General features: G+C 34.1%; 2 protein-coding genes across 4 annotated transcripts in view; one reads left to right on the forward strand and one right to left on the reverse strand.

The window, feature by feature from the left end:
- Positions 1–2,342, reverse strand: part of Pibf1 (progesterone immunomodulatory binding factor 1) — a 235,424-nt gene extending 233,082 nt beyond the window's left edge. For all 3 annotated transcript variants that reach the window (XM_071611456.1, XM_027938068.3, XM_071611455.1), the window contains exons 1-2: positions 2,143–2,342; positions 768–1,058 (exon numbers count right to left, since the gene is read on the reverse strand). In XM_071611456.1, the coding sequence (XP_071467557.1) occupies positions 768–1,019 (252 nt within the window). In that variant the 5' untranslated portion in view covers positions 1,020–1,058; positions 2,143–2,342. The remainder of the gene's footprint in view (positions 1–767; positions 1,059–2,142) is intronic.
- Positions 2,343–2,553: 211 nt separating this feature from the next.
- On the forward strand, positions 2,554–26,833 carry Dis3 (DIS3 homolog, exosome endoribonuclease and 3'-5' exoribonuclease). Its single transcript, XM_027938053.2, has 21 exons — positions 2,554–2,913; positions 3,519–3,676; positions 6,066–6,259; positions 6,652–6,725; positions 8,454–8,621; positions 9,313–9,477; positions 10,583–10,696; positions 10,923–11,060; positions 11,758–11,904; positions 12,268–12,384; positions 12,611–12,712; positions 13,403–13,467; positions 13,552–13,636; positions 15,161–15,288; positions 17,979–18,065; positions 20,061–20,217; positions 21,695–21,909; positions 22,294–22,462; positions 22,589–22,747; positions 23,779–23,901; positions 24,563–26,833. The coding sequence occupies exons 1-21, from the start codon at positions 2,686–2,688 to the stop codon at positions 24,644–24,646; spliced, it is 2,877 nt and encodes a 958-aa protein (XP_027793854.1). The 5' UTR covers positions 2,554–2,685; the 3' UTR covers positions 24,647–26,833.
- Positions 26,834–27,079: the final 246 nt, after the last annotated feature.

Consider the following 27,079-nt stretch of genomic DNA (forward strand, 5'->3'; position numbering starts at 1 on the left):
CTAGACAAGAACTAAAAATGAAAGACTGAATTAACAAGGAAAGGTATAAATGAAACAACAAAATGGAGGAGTAGAAAGAGCTGGGACCAGGAGCAAAGGTGAAGGGTTTACCATTGTAAACAAAAGATTTTCTTGGAAACAGAAATAGTAACAGTAAAGAACTGTCTCTTATCTTTCTGAAATCAATGTATATTTCCTAGGGCTAGTGAAAACTTTACCAGGTCTTACAAAAACAACTTTGAACTTGTAAATAAGCAGAAAGGGCCAAAAACCAAGGACTAGAATATTCTTATTTGCATGGCAAACAACACTTACTAAAGACTATGGTACATGAGTTTATGACTCCTTGTATGACATAGTAACTATCAAACAGAAAGTCTCAGTAACTACCAAAAGAAAGAGAACAAAGAATTCAATTTCTAGGACAAGGACAATACAGATTCAATAATATAATCATGCTCTTGACTCTTCCTATCCAACTAGTCACGTCATGGTCAATGAAGCAGAAAAAACTTAGGTAGAAATTATACCTAAGAAAATAAAACTTACACTGCTAGATTTTAAAAATGGAGCCTACAGAAGTAAATTCATCTCTGTTCACATTTAAATCACTCCATCATTCAAAACTCAAAGTATTAAAAGGCTGTCCAGGACAAGGAATATAAGTGTATCATTTTAAGTTCAGATAACATACATAAATTTTTTTATTTTTCTGCAGTTTAAAGATGATAAAGAATGTAAATAACAAAATGTACACCCGGTCTTACCTTTGTAAGATAATCCACTTTCAAATTGTCAATCATCATATTTTTCTGGGATAGTTCTATTTTCAGTAATTGAATATTATGAAGCAGTTCTTTGCGTTGAATTAGCTGCCTGGTTATTTTCATTTTACCCTCTCGCTCTTCTGACGAGGAAATATCATCTGTAGGAATTGTTGTTTCTAAGCTAATATCTTCAGATTCCAGAGAACTGGAGATATTTATTTTTTTGAGCTCCGTAGGAAGTTTTCGAGACATCTTTTATTATGGGCCAGTTTTCTTTCCCAATTTAATCTTCTGTAGATTAAAAACAAACAAAAATTTAAATATACCAAAACATTAATAGAAAGTAGAGAGCATTAATGAGGTACTAAGAATTCCTCAAATAATTAAGCAATTTGGAAGACCCCAAATTTAAGACAGAGCACTACAGTAAATTACTGCTAAATCAAACACAGAGTAAATCCTACTGTGAATTCAGCTCTTTGAATGAAAAAAAAAAAAATCCTGTGGCAAGAATCCTATTCTGAGGAAACAAAGAGATGTACAAAATGAAGTCCATTAGTACCCCAATATGCACCCATTAAAAGCAACACAATCTCAAAGAGAAGAAGAACTGTCCCTCTAACAGAATCACTTCTGAGTTGGTCAGGTAAGATTATACAGATATAGGACTTAAAATTTTGAAGAATTTGGACAGGAGTAGTATAAAAGGGAAATCATGCAGGCATTAGGTGGGACTAGAGGTGGAAGAAGTGTGAACAGCAGCAGAAGACAGTGGTAGTGCAGCTCTAGCAAATCCATGAATTTGAACAGTGATTCACCCCGACTCCATGCACCCTAAAAAATCAAGACTGCTGACTTAAATGTCATATTGCGTTCGGATTTTATTCTACAGGCAACGAAGCAAGACTGAAGAGTTTCTAAACGGGGAAACAATGAGAAAAAACATTTTAGATAGACAAGCTAGATCCCAGAATGAAAACAAGAGTAGAAGAGAAAAATTCGTAGAACTAATAGAAGAGAAAATTCTAAGTAGAACGTCTTACCTTTTTGCAAGAATTTTTAGCCACTTTCATCTTTAAATACTACAGGATAAAATAAATTATTTATGATATTGTATATTTCAGGTTTTCTAAGCCGGATTAGGAAAGAGGTGTGTGGAGGGGAAACACTAAGATCGGCCTCCTTCCTCCTCTTTAAAGAGAAGGGAGATAAAGAAAGGTAAAAATCAAAGGCAAATCTTTTTCTGAATTACGAAGGTTCAGAGCCCAAGACTGCCCTGACCATTTGGTGTGACGAGTAAGCCCCAAACTTGGCAACCTCGGAGAATTCCTTGCCCCACGCAGGGAAGAAAGGGAAACTGGTAATTGCAAGATACCTCAAAAGCGTCAATTACTCCACATCCACGGGTGGACCTGCCACCACCCCGACTCTTCCAGGAACCGAAGGCTTCTTCAGTCAGCAGCTCAGGGTGCAACCCCTCAAAAAGGAATCGCCGGGGACCGTTAAGCGCCGTAACCAAGACAACCACCACCGCGAGCAAAGGAGGACGGAAGAAGAGGCGGTGTGCAAGGGCCCACGCCACCGGAACCCGACCAGCCAGGTACCTTAGGCGCGGGAAGCGAGGCAGTCTGGGAGCTGGAGTCCTGCGGCAAGCCCCGCCCAGGCCACGGGCGGAAGCGGTCTCTGCCGGAGCCGCGAGCTCTCGTCCAATCCTCGAAGCCGTCAGAGAGCCGACTAGCGTCTGTCTCGGAGTTTTTCCGCGAGAGATGTGCACTGATATCCCGGAGCGGGAAGCGGCGAACCTCTGGGTGAGGTATAGTCGTGCGACCGGGCTCGTGGTTTGAAGCTTCTTTCTCCGGAAGAGTGTTGTGGGAGCTGGGATTCTGCGTGGGGTCGGGATTCTACTTCGCGAGGCAAGATGCTCAAATCCAAGACGTTCTTGAAAAAGACCCGGGCGGGCGGCGTCATGAAGATCGTACGCGAGCACTACCTGAGGGATGACATAGGCTGCGGAGCGCCTGGGTGCGCGGCGTGCGGCGGGGCGCACGGTGGACCGGCTTTGGAGCCTCTGCCCCAGGACCCCGCGAGCAGTCTCTGGCCGCGGCCGCACTACTTGCTGCCCGACACCAACGTTTTACTGCATCAGGTGCGTCGGCTGGAGCACGAAGGGCGTATCGCTCGCCTTCCCAGGACGAGGGGGCGTGGCAGATAGGGAAACTGAGGCTCAGGGAGGAGGGTCTTTGGCAGTACCTCGTACTTTGGAGAGCCAAGCCCCTTAGGGACCCTCACTTCCGTTTTCCCAGGCTGAAGTTCTTTTCCTTATGCCTTTTTCTTTATTTTTCCCTTTTTTTCGGTTTTGGAGTCTTATTTTAGACACGTTAATTTTCTAACTCCTGGTGTCTCTTCTACCTTCCTTAGATTATAAGTGCCTGGAAGCCGGGGACCTGGGCTTCTGAGGCTTCCAGCTTGCGACCCCCAGGCAGCTTGTAAGTGCCTACGAACAAAAACTATGTGGGCCAACATATTTCTTTATTAATAGCCTTAATTCTACGAAGTTTTGTGAATGGTCTGTTTACGTGTGCTCTTCTCAATTAGGCCTGAAGGGTTGAGAGTTGCTTGTCACTTTTTTTTAAAAGCAAAATAATTCCTTGGCTTAATGTCAAGTCAGTATTTTTAAACCGACAAGGTGTTGTTTGACCGAAACAGTTTATAAATGAATATAGGAAGAATTAACACTTTTATTTTTCAAAGATTGATGTTCTTGAGGACCCAGCCATCAGGAATGTAATTGTACTACAAACGGTTCTCCAAGAAGTGAGAAATAGGAGTGCTCCTGTATATAAAAGAATCCGGGATGTGACTAATAACCAGGAAAAGCATTTTTATACATTCACTAATGAGCACCATAGGTAAGAGAAAAATTATGTTAAATTTCACAAAATTAGCTAAATGTGATAGAAAATTCATGTTAGTAATTTGTGACATTGTCAAAGGTTTATGATGGTTTTATGTGCTATTTGGGTCTTACACAGCTGTGTGGAAAATAATGCTAAGTGGATCTCACTAAGGTCACATTAGCATTGGTGAGGTCAAGCCTAAAACTAGAATATACTGGCGTTTAGCCTGTAATAGTTACTTTTACTTCCAAAATGTATTTATTTCAATTTGGTTTTAGCCTGAGTTGAACAGTGAGTGGACTCTTGGAAGATGAGATTTGCATAGGTTCCTGGAATACCATAATATGTGAATAACCAACATAGCATGATAAAATATAATTTTGTAAAGGAGATACTTTTACTGGGTTCATCATAGTTTCTTAGCCTCAATACTATTGACATTTTGAACTTAATAATATTTTATTGTGGTATGGCTGTCTTATACATTATAGGATGCAGCTCCTTTGCTTCTATTTGATTGTTGCTAATAGCAATTCCCCTACCACCACCACCATGTTGTAACAACTCAGAATGTCTCCAAATATTGCCCAATGCCCCCTAGGGACAAATTCAACCCCTGATTGAGAACCACTGCATTAGAATATAGAGTCTAGTAACAAAATCCATCAAATTATGCAAAATTTTGAAAAAATCTAATTTCTCAAATTTCTCTTATCCCCAAATTAAATATTGCTCTCCTAAAGGTTATCACTAAAGCACTATAGACTTCGTGATCCTTGCACTTCTTTGAAATCCAGAAACAGAAACATAATTTGTTTTTAGTACTAAAAGACCAAGTATTTGTGGGACATATTCATCTGGTTTCTAACCAGTGGTTAGCAATTTTGTTAGCTCAAGTGCTGTGAATAGGACTTAACAATGCTAGAATTGATGGGAAGACTCTTAGGACACTAGGCAAATTACACCTGAGATTTTATTACTCAAGTCTTAGTAAAACCAAATTCAAATTTATGACCATGTTGCTCATTGATTAGATTAAAGCACTAGCAAGTATATGGTGGGGAATAAAATAATTCTATTATCAATATAAATAAGTCTAAAATTCTAAAACTGAATTTATTATCTTTAAACACTAGAGAGTAGTGTACTGAATTTTGTTGTTATGCTTCAGTCTGACTTTGAAGAACAGATTTAAAGAAGTAGATAAGTGTGTTCATATACTTGGGAGCTCAGAGTGGAAGACTTAGAAGAGAAATACAATCATCTCTGTCTGCTCTTTTAGTCTTTAGAGAGCCTTGACCATTTATTAAGTGTTTACATGGATAATTTACACAGAGTATATATTTAATGACTGGAATCACATGACCATAAATCATCTAATCAAATTATTTGTAGTATAGTTTGAATAACATCTCATCAGATCTGCAAAGTTTTATTAGTTTATTGTAGTGAACTATTATTCACTGTCCCAACTTAAGATTATTAATTCTGGCCTTGAATTTTTCTTTTTGTAAAATAAAATTTTCTGAGCCTTTTTATTGTCCCATTAATAGTATAATTTTCTTCTATTACAAGCAAATTGTTGTCTTAAAATCATGGGGCTGGGGTTGTGGCTCAGTGGTAGAACGCTTGCCTACCATGTGTGAGGCCCTGGGTTCGATTCTCAGCACCACATACAAATAAGTAAATAGATAGATAAATAGATAAATAAGTAAAGGTCCATCACCAACTAGTAAAAAATATTTTAAAGAATTATACCAGTGTGGGCTGGGGTTGTTTTCTCTGATATAAGGAGGCTGATGCATAGTGGGATAGGGAAGGGGAGCATGGGAGGAATAGAGGAACTCTAGATAGGGCAGAGGGGTGGGAAGGGAAGAGAGGGGGCATGAGGTTAGAAATGATGGTGGAATGTGATGGACATTATTATCCAAAGTACATGTATGAAGACACGAATATACTTTGTGAATATATTTTGTATACAACCAGAGATATGAAAAATTGTGCTCTAAATGTATAATAAGAAATATAATGCATTCCATTGTCATATATAAATAAAACAATTAATTAAAAAATTATAACAGCGTGGGCTGGGATTGTGGCTCAGTGGTTGAGTGCCTGCATAGCACATATGGGGCCCTGGGTTCAATCCTCAGCACCACATAAAAATAAATAAAATAAAGGTGTTGTATCCAACTACAACTAGAAGGTAGGTATTAAAAAAAGAAAAATCATACCAGTAAGGATCCTGTTGATTTTCTGAAGCCTAAGTTTATACATCCAAGTGAAATAGATGCACTATTGACTTTTCAGTTTAGTGGTTGAACATTTGTGTCCTCGTAGTTTTTACATCTTTGTTTCTATTCGTTTCCTTCATTTCATTTTCCCTTTTCTTTACATTTAGAGAAACCTATGTAGAACAAGAACAGGGAGAAAATGCTAATGACAGAAATGATAGAGCCATTCGAGTAGCAGCAAAATGGTACAATGAACATTTGAAGAAAATGTCAGCAGAAAATCAGCTACAAGTTATCTTTATAACCAATGACAGGAAAAACAAAGAGAAAGCTGTTGAAGAAGGAATACCAGCTTTCACCTGTAAGTCTAAAAGTAGAAGCCATTACTGCATGCTTATAATTAATTGTATGTAAAAATTATGATCAGGCCTATGGTCAGATGTTCACTTGACTATATAATATTTTCATTTTCCCATATAATTGCATGTGATTTTTTTTTTCATTTTTTAATTTCTCAGAGTTTTTTTAAGTCAAGTCAGTTGTTGTGTTCATTAACTGTTAATTTTTCCCTTACTATTTGCAGTCGACTTGCAATATACTGGACCTACTGATGCTTCTGAGACAGGACCATATCAAAAGATTCATTTTTAATTTCAGATTGACAGTGTCAGAAATAAGATTTTTCATGATCTTTCATAGCTAAGGGAAAAAGACATTTGAATTAATTAAGAACAATGTCAACTTAATTTTCAGGTGAAGAATATGTAAAGAGCCTCACTGCTAACCCTGAACTCATAGATCGTCTTGCTTGTTTATCTGAAGAAGGGGTATGTTTCAATTTTGTTTGTTTGGTTTGTTTGTTGGGTATTAGATATTGAACTCAGGAGCACTCAACCACTGAGCCACATCCCCAGCCCTGTCTTGTATTTTATTTAGAGACAGGGTCTCATTGAGTTGCTTAGTGCCCTCACTTTTGCTGAAACTGGCTTTATAATCCCAAGCCACTGGGATTATAGGCATACATCATTGCACCTGGCCAATTTCTTTTGTTTTTGAAAAGTGAAAATATTAAAATAGCCTCCTTGAGATATGAGACTTACAGTTACCAAATTTAAAAATTGGAATATGAGTCAGTAAGCTAGAATTTGAATAAAATTGTTTATTGTGTTATATATAACAAGAGTGATTGTAATAGGCTTATTGGAATGCAATTCCTAAATGTAAACTTTTTAAAATAGGGCCTGGCACATGGTGGCTCTATTTTTTTTAATTTTTCTTTTAGTTGTAGATGGATACAGTATATTTTGTTTATTTATTTTTTTGTGGTACTGAGGATCGAACCCAGCACCTCACATATGGGAGGTAAGCGCTCTGCCACTGAGCCACATCCCCAGCCCTTTCTTTTTTTTTGAAATGAAAAAATGAATGATGCCCATGGCTGATTTGTGTATACATAGTGGTTATTTATAAAGAAGTGGTAGACAAAGCAGACAGTAAAGATCTCAGAAGAAGAGGGAGGGATATCATAAGAAGAAATAAAACAAAAGGAGAGGGGACCAGATAATGAGGACCTACAATTTATTCTGGAGGTCAGTAATTTTTGAAATGTCTTCTATGGGAATTATATGAGTGTATCACTGTGCTTGGCTGATACATCCCATCTTTACAACTATTTTTCCATTCCTGCTTGTCTTTAACCAGCTGCTTTATGAAACTAAAAGGAAGAGAAAAGATAAAAGCTAGTCTTGATTGTTGGAATATAGATTTAGGATTGCCCTGTCTAATATGTAGCCATTAGTTGCATGTGGGTGTTTAAATTTAATTCAGCTTTAAAAATTCAGTTTCTCAGTTGTACTATCCATCTTTCAGTCGTTCAAAAGAAACTTGTGCCTAGTGGCTACTATATTAAACATAACGAAAAGAATATTTCCTTTATCACAAAAAGTTGTCTTGGGTAGCAGTGGTCTGAAATACTGTGCTATAGTCTCAAATTCATGGAGTTGTGTGTTAGTCATCTTTTTGTCTCTGTGAACAAGATACACAGTAAGAACAACTTAGAGGAGGAAAAGTTTATTTGGGGCTCATGGTTTCAGAGGTCTCAGTTCATAGACTCCCAACTCCATTGCTCTGGGCCCATGGTGAGGCAGGATGTCACAGCTAAAGGGGCACAGTAGAGTAAGTCTCCTCATTTTGTAGCAGCCAGGAAGCAGAAAGGGGTAAAGAGAAAAGGGAAGACATCCTGCAGGACAGACAACCCTGTTAGGGCAACCCCCATTTACCCACCTCGCTAGCCATGCCCACCTGCCCACAGGTACCACCAATCAGTCTATTCAAACTAGTTTGGACTGGTTAGGTTATAGCTCTTATAGTTGAATTACTTTACCTCTGAACATTCCTGCATTAACAAAAGGCGTTTGCGGGGATATCTCATCCAAACCCTAATAAGTTGTATATACCACAATGTGAATTTTCCTTTAATTACCTGATATTAATGACAGTTGTTTACTGAACAAGCAGAAAACTTAACTGCAATTTTTGGTTTGCTTATTTCACAGAAAGAAATAGAAAGTGGGAAAATTATATTTTCAGAGCATCTTCCCCTAAGTAAGCTACAACAAGGCATAAAATCTGGTATATACCTTCAAGGAACATTTAGAGCTAGCAGGGAAAATTATTTAGAAGCTACTGTATGGATTCATGGAGACACTGAAGAAAATAAAGAGGCGAGTATAAATTCCATATACATGGAGATATTTTTTGATCATTCTCTTATTGAATAAGTATTTAAAATTTTGTATGAGAGTTCAAATTTGCCTTCCCGGTTTATCAGCTAAAGAAAGTCATAAATACAACTAGTACAATTAGTCATTTCTTTAGGAAATTGATTATTGAAAACTATTAATCCAGTTTTAAGAGAATAATAAGCTAATCCATCAAATAACAAAAATGAGATACTTCCATATTTATTATGACCAGTTATGATAAATACTATTTGCATAACATAGAGTGCTTTCCACACTTATGCAAATATCAGCCATTTATTAGAGTACTCACAGTTTGTCAGATACTCTTCTTACTCTTTGCATGTAATATTTTATTTAATATTCAGCCAAATAGATGACAAGTTATTCTTTTTTCATTTTGCTGGTAAGAACCCTGAGATTTAGAGTTTAAGAAATAGTCCCAAGTCTCTTGGTACTGTTGTAAGTTATTTTGGAGTCATGAACACAACCCTTATTTTCTGACCTGTGTTTTTTCTACTTAATATTTAAAAATTAAAGGTATGGGACAAAGGAACATTATAAGAAATAGAGATTACCTAGAGATGTTTAGAATATATATAAACATATTAAACAGCCTTTCTGTTTTTTCCATTAAGATATCTGGGCATTTGCCGTTTGTTGTCTTAAACAGATAATCTTACAAGGACTTAAACATTTAAATCGAGCTGTTCATGAAGATATTGTAGCTGTTGAGCTTTTTCCTAAGAGTCAGTGGGTGGCACCATCTTCTGTGGTTTTACAAGATGAAGGGCAAAATGAAGACAATGTGGAAAAAGAAGAGGAGAGAGAACGAATGGTATGAAATCAAGAATTTTTTTTTTTTCCTGTATAACTTTGTAGTATTATTTCACATGTCACCTTTGGACAATTTCGTTGTTTTCAGAATTATTAAATGAAATTATAGTTGTGAAAGTTTAGTAAATGTCATATTGTTAATTTTTTTTTTGAATCATATAATTTGTTTTAATGTCTTAATTTACTCAAATGGGCTTAAATACAAAAAGACTATCAATTTGGAATAAAACTGGGAATCTTTGACATTCAAGTATGCAATCTAAAGGTTTAAATAATGATGTTTAAGTAAATATAAATTTAAAATTTTCTGAAATGTTTTATGTAATGTTCAAATTCCATCAGCATAATGTGCTTCTGAGCCTTGTGTTCTTGCCTATTTAATTATTTCATCTTTAGTACCCTACCATATTTATTAGGAAGAGAATGTGTTCAACTGTTTCTTAGGAGCTAAGTCTACTTGATATGACCTATTTATTTTCCATTTTATAATTATAAGAATAATATAATTGGAAAAACATACAACATTTGTAGTTCTTCTATTCTCATCAGTTATATTTAGTTCTTTGGAGTCTTACTATAATATTGTCATTGGTAAATTCAGGCCTTTGGAGTGTGTTAGAGGTGAAATTCCAGAAGAAGACCTATTTAAAATCATAGACATTACTTACTTGAGTTTTTATTTTGAATATGGAAGACCATTTGAAGATGTATCTTTTTTAGTGAATTAATGAGTTCAATGTGAACTAGTCATCATAACCATATACCTTAGCTAATTAGTGTGAACTAGATCTAAAATCCTAGTGTATACTTCCTAGACTTGTTTTGGTCACTAAATTCTCATATTAAAACCTAAAAAGAATAAGTTTTGATATATCTATTTTTTAAAAAATTCATTTCTGTATGTCTTCTTATCATGGAACAGTTTTTGTAGTTTGTTTTGGCATACTCCACCTAGAATTTTGAAGCATAAAGATTCTGTAGTTTAATGTCATAATTTACTTACTACCTGAATGAATTAGCATCCATGTACATATGCTAATTTTGAAGAGAATACCTCATTATGCCTAGAGGAAAAATAACTGAAGGTTTTCTTTTTTATATCTCAGCTTAAGACTGCTGTAAATGAAAAAATGTTAAAGCCTACAGGTAGAGTTGTAGGAATAATAAAAAGGAATTGGAGACCATATTGTGGCATGCTTTCCAAGTCTGATATTAAGGAGGTAAGTAAAGAGCATGTTAACTATTAAAAAGTTATAGACATTTAGTAGGATTTAGAGACTTCACTTTGTCCCTATTCCCAGAGTATGGGTGTGTATATAAAATCTTTTTCTGGGACTTGGGGTGTAGCTCAGTGGAGAGAGTGCTTCCTTATCATGCAGCACATTTCTGGGGTTAATGTTTGGCACTACAAACAAACGAACAAACTTTTTCCATAATTTTCTCTAGTCTAGAAGACATCTCTTTACACCAGCTGATAAGAGAATCCCTCGAATTCGGATAGAAACAAGACAGGCTTCTACATTAGAAGGACGGAGAATTATTGTTGCTATTGATGGATGGCCCAGAAATTCCAGATATCCAAATGTAAGCTTAAAGTATTAATTTTATCTTATGGTATTTAATCAACAATTTGTGAGTAATATTGTTTCTTTTCATGAAAATAGAATCTATATAGGATAGAAATTTAGGGGCTTGGGCTGTAGCTCAGTGGCAGAGCACTTGCCTAGCATGCGTGATGCACTGGGTTCAATCCTCAGCACCACATAAAAATTTAAAAAGTAATAAAATAAAGGCATTCTATCCATTTACAACTACAAAAAAATTAAAAAAAAAAAAATTAGGAATATTTCAACAAGTTACCTGGTAAGTAGCATTTCTGATTTCAAGATCAATTTTATGAAATTCCAGTGGAAATCATGTAGTTACTTTTATCCAAATTACCAAATAACTTTTAGTGATTGTGTACATGAAAAAAGTGTTTTAGTCTGAATAGATTTTAATCAAATTTAGAAACTTGCTTTTGAAGCACATTTTAAACTTATAAATTAATAGGAAACATGTTCTATGATATAAAAAGTGGGCCCTCATGAAGTTTCCATCATAAATCAGTTGAGAAGTCTTGTCATGTTCAGTTTTAATTTACCAGAGTTTCATTTTTAAGAAGTTACTATAGGAAAATTAAGAATACTGAGGTGATATGTAAAATACTGAAGAATTTAACATCATAAAAATGCAAGATAGCAGTAAAATAGGCCTTTCTAATAACACCTTTTGGTTTTAGGGACACTTTGTAAGAAATTTAGGTGATGTTGGAGAGAAGGAGACGGAAACAGAAGTTTTATTACTTGAGCATGATGTTCCTCATCAGCCCTTTTCCCAGGCTGTTCTTAGCTTTCTGCCAAAGATGCCCTGGAGCATTACTGAAAAAGTAAGTTGAAAGAATTCATAGTGACTTTATATATTATCCTAACTATTTTTAATTTCTACATGTGTATTTAAATATGTAAAAACTGTGGTCCCTTCTCTACCATATTTAGTTGCAGCACAATCATTTGCATTTTAACTGAAAATGAACTTTTCTAGGAGGCCGACACTAGTGTATTTAAAATTTTTCAAAAGCAGAGAAACACTTGGTTAGAAGTCATGCATGATTGTCATCACTAAATTAAAGCCAAGTTATTTTGAATGGAGATACTGATTTTACAAGGGTTGTTTTGCATTTATACTATGGAATTTATTTATTTATTTACTTATTTACTTACTTACTCATTTATAATATTGTATGATCTAGGACATGAAAAACCGGGAAGACCTGAGGCATCTGTGTGTGTGTAGTGTGGACCCACCAGGATGTACTGATATAGATGATGCTCTACATTGTAGAGAACTCAAAAATGGAAACTTGGAGGTATTCATGTTGTACTAGTAGTAACATTCTTAACTAAATATAATTCTTTGGACTCAGGATAGAATTTATGAATTATTCTTATGAAGTTATAGTTACAGAAACTAATAGGCATGTGTCAGGAGGTTGAAATGGTAGAGGTGACTGAGTTCTTATTCAATTTAAGTTTCTTCTCATTCAATCTCTACCCTATTAATAATGCATATTGGCATCTTTTTATCTTTTGAAGGTTGGTGTTCATATTGCTGATGTTAGCCATTTTATTAGGCCAGGAAATGCCTTAGATCAAGAATCAGCCAGGAGAGGAACAACGGTTTATCTTTGTGAAAAGGTAAATGTATTGAATTTAAAGTCTCTGAACACTCAGTGGCACTTTCAGATTCCTGAAAAATCAGTTTGAAATAGTATATAACTTAGCTATAGGAAATGGAATAAGGGGGCCTAAATTACTGAAAATATTCCAATTTTTTGTTATTTGGTAACCCAAATAACAAGTAGATGTAGTTGATATAAATTGTTGTGTAGCATTTATTCTTCTTCAAGTATGGTTCCTGTAAATTTATAGAACGATTGTGAAAGGGAGGGCAAGATTACACTTAGTCTAGATTCATGGTCAAAGACCTCCCCGTATCTTTTTTCCATAAAAATTTAATCTATCTCTGTGTGTGTGTGTTTGTAAAACACAATGTAGTTTGTTGTCAAGCATTGCCAGTCATAGAGTTGGTAGCTTGTGTCTACTCCATATAAATACCAACTTATAAAGACCAAAGACTTGAAACTTTCACAGGTCAGCTATGTGGCTAGTGGCAGCATTTAGATCTACAGACTTGAGGTCCAGTTTTCTTTCATTACAATTTTGTATAGATCCTTTTCTACAAATAGACTTTCCATTTGACATTTCTTAATTCTAGAAAAAAGACCAGAGGTCTCCTTTTCTCCTCATGGTGTCTTAATGCTGATTGATAATAGAGCTCTAAATAAAAAGCTGTGTAACCTGAGAATCTACTTATATCTTTTACAGAGGATTGACATGGTTCCAGAGTTGCTTAGCTCTAACTTATGTTCCTTAAGGTGTAATGTTGACAGGTATTTATGCATTTTTTTCATCAAAAATGTATATACTATTTTAACTGACTCCCATTAACAGTCATTGTCTATTTCACTCCATAGGCTGGCATTTTCATGTATTTGGGAAATGAATCGCAATGCTGAAATTTTAAAAACGAGATTTACCAAAAGTGTAATTAATTCAAAGGTTAGTTTCACTGCTCACATCTAATGTTTAAAATCTTGGATACTTTTACAAGTTTCCTAGATTGTTTTGAAAGGTTTTAAAGTTAAATTTTTTTCAGTGTTTTAACAAAATCTTGTTTTTCATTTATTTGCTGCTGCTTTTTTTTGTTTTTCCTTTTTTTTTTTTTTTTGTGGGGTTTGAACCAAGGGATTTGTAGATGCAAGCACTCTACCAACTGAGCTATATTCCCAGCCCTATTTGCTTAATTCTTGATGTTATTAAAAAAATAGTTTTTGTGGAAGTTGTTTTACATTCAGAAACATACAAAGCCTATATACTTAAGAACACTAAATATATTATCTTACGCCCTAAATCAGGGACTCCAGTAATTAAAGTTGTTCCTATTAAAAATAGTGTTTTGAGAAATAGCAGGGACATCATCATCTTGTACACATTTTCTCATAGAAGTGATGTTATATATTATAGTTGTATTCCAATAGAACTAGCCTGAGATCGTGTTCAGACAGATGGAGCCAGATTGTCCTCATTCCTTACCTTTTTTTTTTTTTTTTTTTAAACTTCCCAGGTTCCATTATATTCTCCCTCATTTTGTCCCCAATGTCCCCCCAATGTTTGCCAAACTTGTTTCCTTCTAGTGACATGTTTTCCAAAATTACCTTTTTTTTCTTTCCATTTAGTATCATTCTTTTTTGTTCTGGAAATTAGTGGTTGGAAAAAAGGCAGTGTTAAACTGACAGATAGAATTGTGTAAACTATTTAAGCTTTCCCAACATTTTATTTTTTATATTATAATAAATTAATAATTCTCCTAAATTTGATCAGTGTGACAAAATTATATTATGAATTTAGAGAACATAAAAAACATTTTTTAGAAGGAGAACTCAGCCCTTACACAATAAACTGGTTTTCACTTTCTTATGTGGTTTCTCATTTTTACTTATGAAGCGAATTTTTTTGATAAGCTAAAGAAAGATTAGCTTTCCATCAGGAGGGAAATAGAAACAGAAGTAGCTATTTGTACATTTGTATTATCTATCATTAGAGATAAAAATTTTTCCTACTATGATTTGTCCCATTTTTAGGCACTTAATTTTAGCATTTTAGATTGCCTATAAAATATGAGGTCTAGACTCTTTCAGCATTGTTAATTATTTGCCATGAGTCAGGGAATAATGAACATCTGGAAAGGATTTCAGTGAATAGATCTAACCTGCCTTTGTTTTATTGTAGCATTACCTAAATATGTACCAACTTAATTATGAAGTAAAGTTTAAATAATTTATTAACAATGTTGCCATGTTTACTTTGTTTTAATAAAAGTTTGCTTATGTTGTATAATAATTGAAATAAGACTTAATTAACTAGAAATCATAGATGTGAAGCATAAATATTAGCTGTGATTATTTTCTTGTTATTGATTTAGGTTTTTTTGAGTCATGGATCTTAAATATGAGACAAAATAATATAGTTTAAATAGTAAACTAGTTTTTATCATTTTTAAGAATTATAAGGTTTCTTTTTTAGGCTTCTCTTACTTACGCTGAAGCTCAAATGAGAATTGATTCAGCAACCGTGAATGATGATATTACCATTAGTCTCCGTGGACTAAATAAACTAGCTAAAATTCTGAAAAAAGGAAGAATTGAAAAGGGGTATGTTTGAAAAATATCAAGCTATTTCTTAATTTATTTTTAATAGTATTAAGATAATGTTTGGTCTCTTTAAAGTTTTTTATGATGGTCACTTATGAACTATTTAATAGGCTTAATAGAGATTTGGTAGAGACATCCCATTTCTTTTAGTTACTTCTTAAATATTAGCTTGATTCTAGACTGATGTTTGGGAGTTTAAGATTGTGAAGAAATTCCATGAAGACAAGAACTTCTTAAGACTTCTACAGATTATTTCAGTTTTAATGAGAAATAATTTTCAGATTGAAAATTGATTTTCAGATGTTTAAATATAGGTAAAGTACTCATTGTATTTTTTTTAATATATATATATTTTTTAATATTTATTTTTTATTTATCGTTGGACACAACATCTTTGTTCGTATGTGGTGCTGAGGATAGAACCCGGGCCGCAAGCATGCCAGGCGAGCGCGCTACCGCTTGAGCCACATCCCCAGCCCCAAATGTATTTTTGAGTTATACTCACACATTGTACGTTTTCTGATTTGGAAGTTGAATCGTTTAATTCAACTCCTTTATTTTTTAAATGATTAAAATTTACATGGTAAATCTTCTCAAAGATCTGATAGCTAGTGGCATAGTAGGGTCTTTTAGCCCAATATCATGACATTTCTTTAACTACAAAAGGTTTAAGATAAGGACTATCAACCCAAGCTTGTTGAAGGAAAGCGGTTAAAAAAAGTTTGATTCTTGAAGGACAGCTGTCAGTGGAAACCAAATACATGAGATTTTCAGATATTGATCTTTCATACCATTTAAGATAATGTCAAAAGCAGTTACTAAAACTGTTTTTGTTGGTGATGCAAATCTGCATCTCCTCTGTTTCATAAAAATGTGCCTAAGTTCAGCCGAGCACAGTGGCACACACTGAGGAAGGAGAATCACAAGTTCAAAGCCAGCCTCAAAAATTTAATGAGGCTCTAAGTGAGACCCTGTCTAAAAAAGTAAAAAGGGTCAAGGATGTATCTCAGTGGTAAACTTCCCTTGGTTTTAATCCCCGGTACCTGCCCTCCTCCAATTTTTTTAAGTTCATTAAAATCAAATAAATTTCGTAAAATTTCTTAGTCTTACCATCCACATTTACACTGTTCAGTTGCCACATGTGACTTGTGACTATCTTTTTTAGATAAAGAACATCTTCATCAATGAAGAAAGTTCAACTAGACTGTTTTGTTCTAGAGGATTATGCTGAGCCATTCTTATTTTTCCTTATTTCTCAGTTTTCTGGGGAGTTTACATGACCCACCTGTATTCCTATGCCTGACTCGGGAACAATATTTTTTTAACTTCAAAAACAGCTTTTATTTTTTTCTGAGTTGACAGTCATTTACTGGTAAAAGATAGTATAACGTCTTCTCAATCTTAGGGAGAATTGAAAATACAATAGTAAAAAAAATCATAATAATAATAGGACATCTTTTGCTGCCTAAAGTATTAATACTCTTGGGTAGAAATTAACATTTCTATGAAGAAATGTTGTATGAAGAAAAAATTCAAAATGTGATTGGTATTCCTTGCTTTTTAGGTCAAGATGTATTAATAAACATGTATTAGATTTGATGTAGAACCTCATTAAGTACTGCTTGCACAAAAGAAAATGGGAAACAATATTTGTTAAGTTTCCCTTTCTGGTATTTCTTCTGAGCTCCTAATAAAGATGAGGGGAGTCAAGAAGAGTAGGACTTAAGAATTTCACTTAACCCCATCTCATCTTATGTTTTTTTTCTTCCTTTTCCTTGGACATCCAAGATTGCTTGGCCTTATTAAAATTTTTAGTTTTAGGTAGATTTGGAGCTGACTTGATGAAAATAGCTTCAGTTATAAAGAAACATCAGACTCTCATATGTAGCCTTGAGAATTTACTTCTCAAAAGAGAATGTGCCAACTTATTAAATGAACCATGCATATAAAGCTCTTAACATAGTACATTATCTGACACCTAACACTCAAATGTCTATAGCCATCATTCTTTGTAATATCAGTGGTTTATCAGTCTCTTCTCTGTTGGCTAATCTATGTGGAATATACTTTTGATTGTGCATCTTCTGATGTTACTAGCCTATGATGGCAGTGTCCTTTTTGCCCCTCTTCATTGTCCCCCACTTTAATACATTGTTTTCTGTAGTAAATAAAATACTGCTAGTCACTTTCTATATTTGTAAGTAATGGCAAATTTACTTAGCCCAGTAAAAACTGTAGAGTTTGGATACAGAAGATATTTATATCCTTCATCTGGGCATGGTAGTACACTCTAGCCACTCTAAGAAGCTGAGACAGTAGAATTGAAAGTTTGAAACTAGCCTGGACAACTTAACAAGACCCTGTCTCAGAAAAGCTGGAGATGTTGCTCTGTGGTTGAGAGTCCCTGAGTTCAATCCCTAGTACTACAAAGCAGACAAACAAACTCTCAGAAGCACAGGACTCAGATTTTGCTGTTTTGGTATTCTCTCTTGTTAAATTCATTTTATAGCTATAAAATACGAAGCTATTTATGAAAATAGAACATAAAACTCATAGAATGGTTATAAAGTCCTCAGAAGAACAATTCTTCCTCACATGATATAGTCATTTTCTGTTTTAAAGGAGTCACTTTCTGAATTTTGCTCCATTATTGGCTCATTTGATTAATTTACCTCTTAATTTTCATTTAGGGCTTTGACTCTTTCTTCCCCAGAAATTCGATTCCACATGGACAGTGAAACTCATGATCCTATAGACTTACAAACCAAGGAACTTAGGTAAGTGATTTTTTTTGATGGGCGATTTATAAAATTTTTATCTTAAAAATTAAGATAAAATATCTAATGATATATACTAATATATCTAATATCTAAAACATATCCAAAATATGTACTTCTATTAGAATTTTATTTTTCTTGGCCTATGGAGTCTTTAGAAAAGTGTTATAGTTCTTTTTGGTTTTTCTGATATAAAACTGAAATATTGGAATAGAAATATTTCTAATTTGACTCAGTTTGCTTTTGGTATATGATATAATAGAACTTGACTCATAATAGTTATAGCAAATAAAAGAAGATTTGCCATGATTAATTACTTAAGTATTTAATGTAAAATATACAAAGGTACGACAGGATAGTAATCAAGACCAAGGGCTTTGAAGCCTAACTTATCTAGGTTTGGATCCCACTTCTGCTACCATACGTGTATCTTGCAACAAGTAATTTGTCCTCTGTCTGCCTTAATTTCTGTCTATAAAATATGATTAATAATGGGACTTCCTCATAGGACATTAATTATTGATGTTGTGTTACTGTTTTAGTTAAGATTTAGGAAGCAATAATATATTTGGTTAAGTCAGAATTTATGCTTCTTTCCATGTCTTACATGAGGTAATTCTGAAATTAAACATACGTGTACGCATGCACACACACACACACTTTTCTAATAGGTAACCCAAGGGTTAAACATTGAAATATATTCAGAATTTTTACTTAGGAACAGAATGTGCTATAGAGCAATAGAGTTAGAATTTAAAAATTCCTAGGGGGAAATGTCTGCAGGAATATTTCCAATGTTAGTACCAACAATGAGCCCAATACTAAAGCTTTCTTGAGGAAAAGGTTGCCAAAAGTGGAACCAGAGTAGAATATCAATCATTTCTTCCTACTAAGAAGGAAAATCTCATGTCTAAGAGATTGTCCCCTTATGATTGGAGATCTTTCTAAATTTAAAAAATTAATCAAATTTAGACATTTCATCAAGAAATTAGATGTAATACGGGAAACATGAATGAAAGAATACTGCATGTTCAGTGACTTGCATATAAAATAATGCAGATCATTTATTAAAGCTAGCTAAGAACATAGAAAAACTGTAGCATGAAAGCAATATCACCTTGGTCAAGAGTTTTGAAGTTGGATTGTGTAGATTCAGATTTTCATACTGATAACACTGACTTTTCACAAGAGAATGCTGCATATCTTGTATTTTCTAATCTGCAAAGCAGGTGTGTGTGTGTGTGTGTGTGTGTGTGTGTACGTATTTATAAATATCTATGTACCACAATGTCTGATACATAATAAGAACCCAGATTAGTTATTATAAATATGTTCTTTTCAATTTAGTAATTTATTGATAGGTTCTTTGGACCAAGTAAAAGGTAGTAAATTTCAGAGTTTATATATATTAATAAAGTCTATAATGTTTCAGTTTTCTTGAATGCCATCTGTAAAATCTCTGGCAAGTTAGATTTACTCTGTAGACGCATAATAAAATTTTGTTAGCATAGTAGCTGAGAAATGAAAGAGCCATAGGTATTAAAAATATACATGTGCGGGGGCTGGGGATGTGGCTCAAGCGGTAGCGCACTCACCTGGCATGCGTGCGGCCCAGGTTCAATCCTCAGCACCACATACAAACAAAGATGTTGTGTCCACTGAAAACTAGAAAAAATAAATAAATATTAAGAAGAAAAAAAAGGGCTGGGGATGTGGCTCAAGCGGTAGCGCGCTCGCCTGGCATGCGTGCGGCCCGGGTTTGATCCTCAGCACCACATACAAACAAAGATGTTGTGTCCGCCAACTAAAAAATAAATATTAAAAATCTCTCTCTCTCTCTTTCTCTCTCTCTCAAAAAAAAAATACATGTGCACATGTGTGAATGTTTACATAGGAAATGCTTCCTATATCTTGTTGGTAGAAAAGGTAACTTGTGAATAAGTATGATATATTTAAGTATCAGATTCTCTTGTTTAATGCTTTTTCCATTGGCAGGGAAACAAATTCCATGGTGGAAGAATTCATGTTACTGGCTAATATCTCTGTTGCAAAAAAAATTCATGAAGAATTTTCTGAACATGCTTTGCTTCGAAAACATCCTGCTCCACCTCCATCAAATTATGAAATTCTTGTTAAGGCAGCTAAGTCCAAAGTAAGGTTCCGTAGTTTGAAAAATTATTTGTATTTTGGTTGTTATCTATCCATTGCACAAAAGAATTTATATTCAGGCTGGAAATATAGCTCAGTGATAGAGCACTTGCCTAGCATGCACAAGACCCTGGGTTTAATCTCCAGCACCACAAAATAAATAAGTAAATAAGTAAGTAAACAAATAAATAAATAAAAAAATATACACACATATTCACATTTCCATAAAATTTTGTTATTTCTTGATGTGAAAATATACCAGTAGTTCTTATGATAGGGAAGAAAAAAAAGAAAGCTCGCTCACTCTTAGATTTGCTCATATTTTCCTATACTGACCTTCATATCTGCTTAATAAAATCTTTTAGTGTCTTAAGAAGCATTCAATTCTCCTTAACCCAATGTCAGAAGTTCTAGACCAAGTTATTTGCAGTGTTCTGGACATATAGAGCTTTCCCACATACATGGTTATACATGTCCATTATACATGGTTTCTATGAACTGCCTAACTTTAGAGATTTACACATAATTTGTTTTACCTTCAAAAAGCACTCTTTTTATCATGTCCCTAATAGAAGGCTATGTGTTTCATATATGGAAAAGAGGAAAATATAGAAAGGGCATCATTTTTTCAGCCCTGCATACACCCTGTCTCTAGTTAGTAGGCTTTCCTTTACCCTTGGGTTAATTCTACCTTACATTGGTTTTCCTTGAATCATTATTAGGTCCTGTTTTTCCTGTGTAGAAGAGAGGTTGGAAGGAATGGCTTTAGATAACAGACATTATTTTTAATAGCATGGTATAGGATTCTCATTTTGGTTCAGTCCTTTAAAAAGTACCTATCCTTACCATGTCCCACAAAACAAATCAACTTTTCTGCTCCAAGGATTACTGTATTTGTTAGAAGATTTCCTCTCATTATTTGTTTATTCCTAAGATTTGGGTAGAGGAAGGAAGTTTTAATATGTTTTTTTCAGCTCCCCAAAATATGAGTAAAGCAGCTAAATGCCTCAGATCACAACATTGTACTAACTGGGCTTTACTGACAAGTTCAGTGTTTTGACCTTTACCTCTACTCTGAATGGAAGAAAAATATCTGCAGAGAAAAATCCAAACATACTGAAATGTATCAGATCTGCTTTGATTTTCTTCACTCCTACAGAGATTCATAAATACAAACTAGACTTTGAGAAATAATAGAACTACTGCTATCACCATCTTTTTTTTCCCCATTGTAGTTTCGTCATAGTCTTGGTACTTTTGTATTTTTAAATGCATTCAGGAAATTTTAAACTTTGGTTTTGTACAAAACAATCACCACTTACACAGATATTTTAAGTACTTCCAACTAAGGGATAAAAGGTTAAAACCTGGATTATCTTATTAATAAAAAAAAAAGTTTGTTCTGTTTATATTTTGAAGACATAGTACTACTGATTAAGAAATGTTTCATGTTGTGCTTTCCCCCTTCCTTCTATTCATAGAATTTGGAAATTAAAACTGATACAGCCAAGTCTTTGGCTCAGTCTTTGGACCAGGCTGAATCTCCTGCTTTCCCATATCTAAATACTCTGTTGAGAATATTAGCCACTCGCTGTATGATGCAAGCTGTATACTTCTGTTCTGGAATGGATAATGATTTTCATCACTATGGTTTAGCATCCCCAATATACACACATTTTACTTCTCCCATCAGAAGGTATTTTTTTCCTTATAGAATTATGTTGTCCTGGATTTATTTATTTTATAGCATGTAAAGTTTTACCCTAGGTGGATAGGTAAAGATATAAATGGCTGCTTATAACTCAGGGAAGGAAATTTTTCTTTTCTTATAGTATCTCTTATCTGGAACACTCTCTACTACTCTAAACTTAATGTAATTGCAACTCTGAGAATATTTAGACAATAATCTGTGCTGACTTTGTCTTCCTCTATTAGAACAGCACTTTTGCTAATAACTAGCAAGGTGAGAATCCTGAGATTAATGAATATATGTTGAATGTGTAATATATGGTTAATTTTGAATTTTAAAAAGACATTTTAATGATAATTTGCCATGGTGCTTACTTCTTTATACATCTAGGTATGCAGACATCATTGTTCATCGACTGTTGGCTGTGGCTATTGGGGCTGACTGTACTTATCCAGAGTTGACAGATAAACACAAGCTTGCTGATATATGTAAAAATCTTAATTTCCGGCACAAGATGGCTCAGTATGCTCAACGTGCATCAGTGGCTTTTCATACCCAGGTACGTGCCTTCTGTTACTGATGCTAGGAGAAAATTTGTACATTTTTTACTTAATTTCAAAATTATTTTTGTAAATTTCAAAATATCTTAAGAATTTTTTTAATAAAGTTGTATGTTATTTTACAGTTATTTTTCAAAAGCAAAGGAATAGTAAGTGAAGAGGCCTATATTCTATTTGTAAGAAAGAATGCTATTGTGGTATTAATTCCAAAGTACGGTTTAGAAGGTACAGTTTTTTTTGAAGAAAAGGACAAACCAAAGCCACATCTTATTTATGACGATGAGGTACAGTAATTTTAATATTTTGTTTTCTTGGAGAGGGAGGCATTTTTTCTTTTGACAGTTCACAATTGGTAGCTGTAAAGTATGAAATTATTTTCTGTATCCTATAGAATTTATTGTGTATCTAAATATGTGCCAGGAAATCTACATTTTATTATAGTGACTAAAGTATGATTTTACTCACAACTCTTCCCGCATAGGAATGTTGTCATTGACTTCTTTCTTCTATAGTAAGTAAAGTTTTACCCTTCGTGTACACATAAAGAAATAAATGGCAATGGCTGCTTATACCTTATGGAAAGCTTTTGTCTTTTGGATACTGGGGATTGAATTCAGGGGCTCTTTACCACTGAGCTGTGTTTCCAGTCCTGCTTAATTGTTTAAAAAATGTTTTTAGTTGTAGATGGATTCAATATCTTTATTTTTGTGTGGTCCTGAGGATCGAACTCAGTTCCTCCTGTGTGCAAGGCATGCACTCTACCACTGAGCTACAGCCCCAGCCCCCTTTTTAGTTTTTATATTGAGAGAGTATCTCACTAAGTTGCTGAAGTTGACCTTGAATTTACTATCCCCCTGTATGTCTTAGCCTCCCACAGGCAAATGCCACCATGCCCAGGGGAAAAATTGTTTCTAACTTCTCCCAGTGTCTCTCATATCACACACTTTTGTCTCCCTAAACTAAATACAACTACAACTCTTTGAGAGAAGATTTAAATAATAATTTGTGTCCAAGAACTTTGGTTTCCTTTACTAGAACTACAACTTGCTAATTAGTAGCGTGATAATCCTGAAATTGATGAATATATTTTGGGACCACCTTAGTGAAAGAATAACGTATGCATATAAATAGGTCATATTTATTTGAGATTACTAGATTTGTAACTTTTATCATATTGAACACTTAGATGCTTATTAATATTGAAGTACTTTTTAAACTTTCAAGTTATTAGGAAAGATAAACTATAAAGAATTAGAACGGAGCCTCAAGTGTAAGAAATAAGGTAGTATGATAAAATGTGTTTTATTTTTTTAAGATACCATCACTTAAAATAGAAGGCATAGTGTTCCACGTGTTTGATAAAGTGAAAGTGAAAATCATGTTAGACTCATCTAATCTTCAGCATCAAAAAATCCGAATGGCCCTGGTAGAACCACAGGTGAGACCAAATTTACTAATTTCTGCATTATGATGGAACAATAGTACAAAGTTTATAAAAGAGAGGGAAATAGTTATTTCTGTTTAATTTAAAGAGAATCCTGTAAACAGTGTGGAATACAAATATATGCTGATTTCCCTCATTCATCTTGAGATTCTCCTAAGGTTCTTGTTGCCAAAATCAAAGATCTTTTCAGTTCTCCTGCCTAATCCTTTTCTGCAGGGGTTTTAGAAACTGCACTTTTGAAGATCAAATGTATGTTTCACTTGATATTCTTTCTTGACGCTTCTTAAAATCTTTGTAAGATATTATTCTTTCATCCAGCCACAACACACCTGAAACCTCTGATGCTCTCTATCAATCATAGTGGCTCCACTAGGGTGAATTGGACATGAGGAAGCCATACATTCATTCAAACATACTGCCCAAATGACTAGCTTTTTTAGCTAGTGAAACCATGTTTACCATTTTCATTTCTAAACCACTATTATTTTGTGTGTAAAGTATATATACCTTTAGTGTAAAAATCGTTATAGCTCCTTCTTCCCAATCGCATAGCATTTTAAAATTCATAGTAGTAATGGGAGAAGGGGTCAGATGATGGTAAGATTTATTTCTTATTTCATGCTTCTAATCATCTTTTCTCTTTGCATTATTTTAGATACCAGGAATAAGCATTCCTACTGATTCTTCAAATGCCGACCTTAATGAACCAGAGAAAAAGAAGAAGAAACTTGAAAAATAACTAGTCATTCAACAAAAAAAAAATCAAACACAAGTTTCCTTCAAAAAAAAAATTGAGAATACTTCTAAGCCTAAGTGTGTGATAGTTTGTTACCAAACGTACATTTTAATACTTTTAGAAATTTGCATATTTATTGAACTGTTGACTGTATCTGTCTTATACTACTTCATTTCTAGATTGAACAGAACTATTTATGCAGAAAAATTCAATTGAATATCCATCACTGAAATAGTGACAGGATAGCAACTTCAGAGATCTGTAAAGATCATTTAAATTGAGCAGTCATCTGCTCATTGAAAAGCAGATTAATTTTGCATAAGTACTTTGATTATTTAATATTGGTAGGGAAAAAATCTATCATTTTCCTACAGAGGAAAATAGAACATTTTTAGAAGCAAATAACAATCCTTTCTAAGTCTTGAAAGCTGTCAGTGTTTGATATACAATACCTTTGCCATTTTAATTTACCTAATTTAGGTTAAGTGTGTAGTAAATAAAGTCTCCTGCATTTCATCCATCCTTGAACAGCCGTGAATATTTGGAAACTGGTAAAAAGACAAGAAACAGAATGTGACTAGGAAAATAGTTTTTTGTTGCCAAGTAATATGTGATCATTATCCTTGACCTTCAATGTCTCGCCAGAATAAGGCATTTGAGGTTAGGGGTGGTACTTTAGATGTCTATGTCTGCTTATAAAAAAGACAATAGTTTTTAAATTACATTTGTATCAGATGATATAGGAGGGGGGCTTTTATGAAGGACGTTAAAAGGAATAAAAATAAGTTGTATTACTTGGTGTCCCATTTACTATTCCCCATGCTAATCACAGACTGTTAATGACTAAAATGGTGTTTTTAGTAATATTTTGGGAAAGGGTTGCCTTAAATAATTTTACTTTGCTTATGCAATTAAGTACTTTGCTTGACTGGTGATAAACCTGGTACAGCATAACTCTTCCTACCTTCAAGGAATTTGCACTTCATTGAAAAGACTGGCAAATAAACTAGCAGATCAATCAATTGGGTATAATACAGTATTTACAATCATATAGGCACTCAGTAACGGTTGAATGATCTTTTCAGTTTCCTGTTACTGAGGAAATTATCTATTCATTGGGGCAGAATTTGTTTCATTTAGTTGAAAGAAGTCAGCTTTGAAGTTTTGCTCAAGTAAATGGATCATTTACATCCTGACGTTAGGGCAGGAGTCAGTAAGCCTTTTCTGAAAGGGCCAGAACATTTTAGACTTTGTTGGCTTATAACTACAACTGTGACACTCAACTTGAGTACTATTACAGTGCATAAGCAACCATAGACAATAGGTGAACAAATAAGCACAGCTGTTTTCCAACAAAGCTTTGCTTATTGGACATGGAAAGTTTCATAAAATTTCATGTGTCACAAAGCATATTCATTGATTTCCCTCCTCCAACCATTTAAAACTTGCCTGTAAGCCACAGTTTATCTTCAGTCGAGAAAATGGGGTCCTTCTTGATAAAATAGACTATATTTGTTCTTTCCAAGTTTGTTTTCTTATGCCTACTTTAGGCTCAACTGAGTAAAGACAACCAGAAACCTTGTTATTTTCTCCTAAAGCCTCTTTAGTGGCACTTATTATGCAAAGGAGATTAGGTGAAATACAGTTAGCATTTATCTGGGTTCCACATCAACAGATTGAATATTTATGGGAAAAAAATATCTATTGAACATGTAGAGACTTTTTTTCTTGTCATTATTCCCAAAATGATAACAATATAACAACTGTTTACACTGTATTAGATAAAGTAACCTAGAGATGATTTGAAATATATAGAAGGTACATAAATTATATGCAGACTGCCATTTTATGAGAGAGATTTGAGCATACATGAAATTTCATATCCACAGAGGGTCCTTGAACTAGTGCTGCACTGATAACTGAGGCATGACTGTATTTCACTTAAAATTGAAAAAGCTCTGTGAGACAGGACTAACTACTGTCCCCATTTAACAGATGAAAAAGTTAAGCTTATGATCTACCTATATCAGTTAATGACAAAAGGGATTTGAATCTAGGTTATAATCACTACTTTGTTCTTTATTTCTTGACCTGTGCTATTAAAAAACAGTCGCCAGGGAGGCTCCTACTAAAGGCCCAGAACTCTTATGTATAGCAGTTGTTTTTAAATAAATTTATATTGAATCTAAAGCCTGTGTGATTAGACTTCCCAACATGGTATCTTTCTTTTAACTGTGGGTCTCATGGCTTAATGGGCATTCATGGTTAGTATGTTGATGAAGACCATGAACCAGGACATAAGGCACTTTTTCTTTGTGAGTTAGCAATAAACTGATACCTTATGGAGTACTTTTGAAGAATAAGGAAGAAAATGATGCAATAATATGTCTTTATTTCTTAGGGCTACTTAAGAATAATTATTCTCTTTTGAATGAG

This window comes from Marmota flaviventris, chromosome 4 (assembly GCF_047511675.1).
Source record: "Marmota flaviventris isolate mMarFla1 chromosome 4, mMarFla1.hap1, whole genome shotgun sequence".
Taxonomy (NCBI): Eukaryota; Metazoa; Chordata; class Mammalia; order Rodentia; family Sciuridae; genus Marmota; species Marmota flaviventris.

Bases quoted from the DNA above. Each gene is read 5' to 3' on its own strand.
- Dis3 (XM_027938053.2), top strand. From the start codon at position 2,686: ATGCTCAAATCCAAGACGTTCTTGAAAAAGACCCGGGCGGGCGGCGTC. The intron at 6,260-6,651 runs GTAAGTCTAAAA...CTTAATTTTCAG, and splicing joins AGGAATACCAGCTTTCACCT to GTGAAGAATATGTAAAGAGC. The intron at 18,066-20,060 runs GTAAGTGATTTT...TTCCATTGGCAG, and splicing joins TTACAAACCAAGGAACTTAG to GGAAACAAATTCCATGGTGG.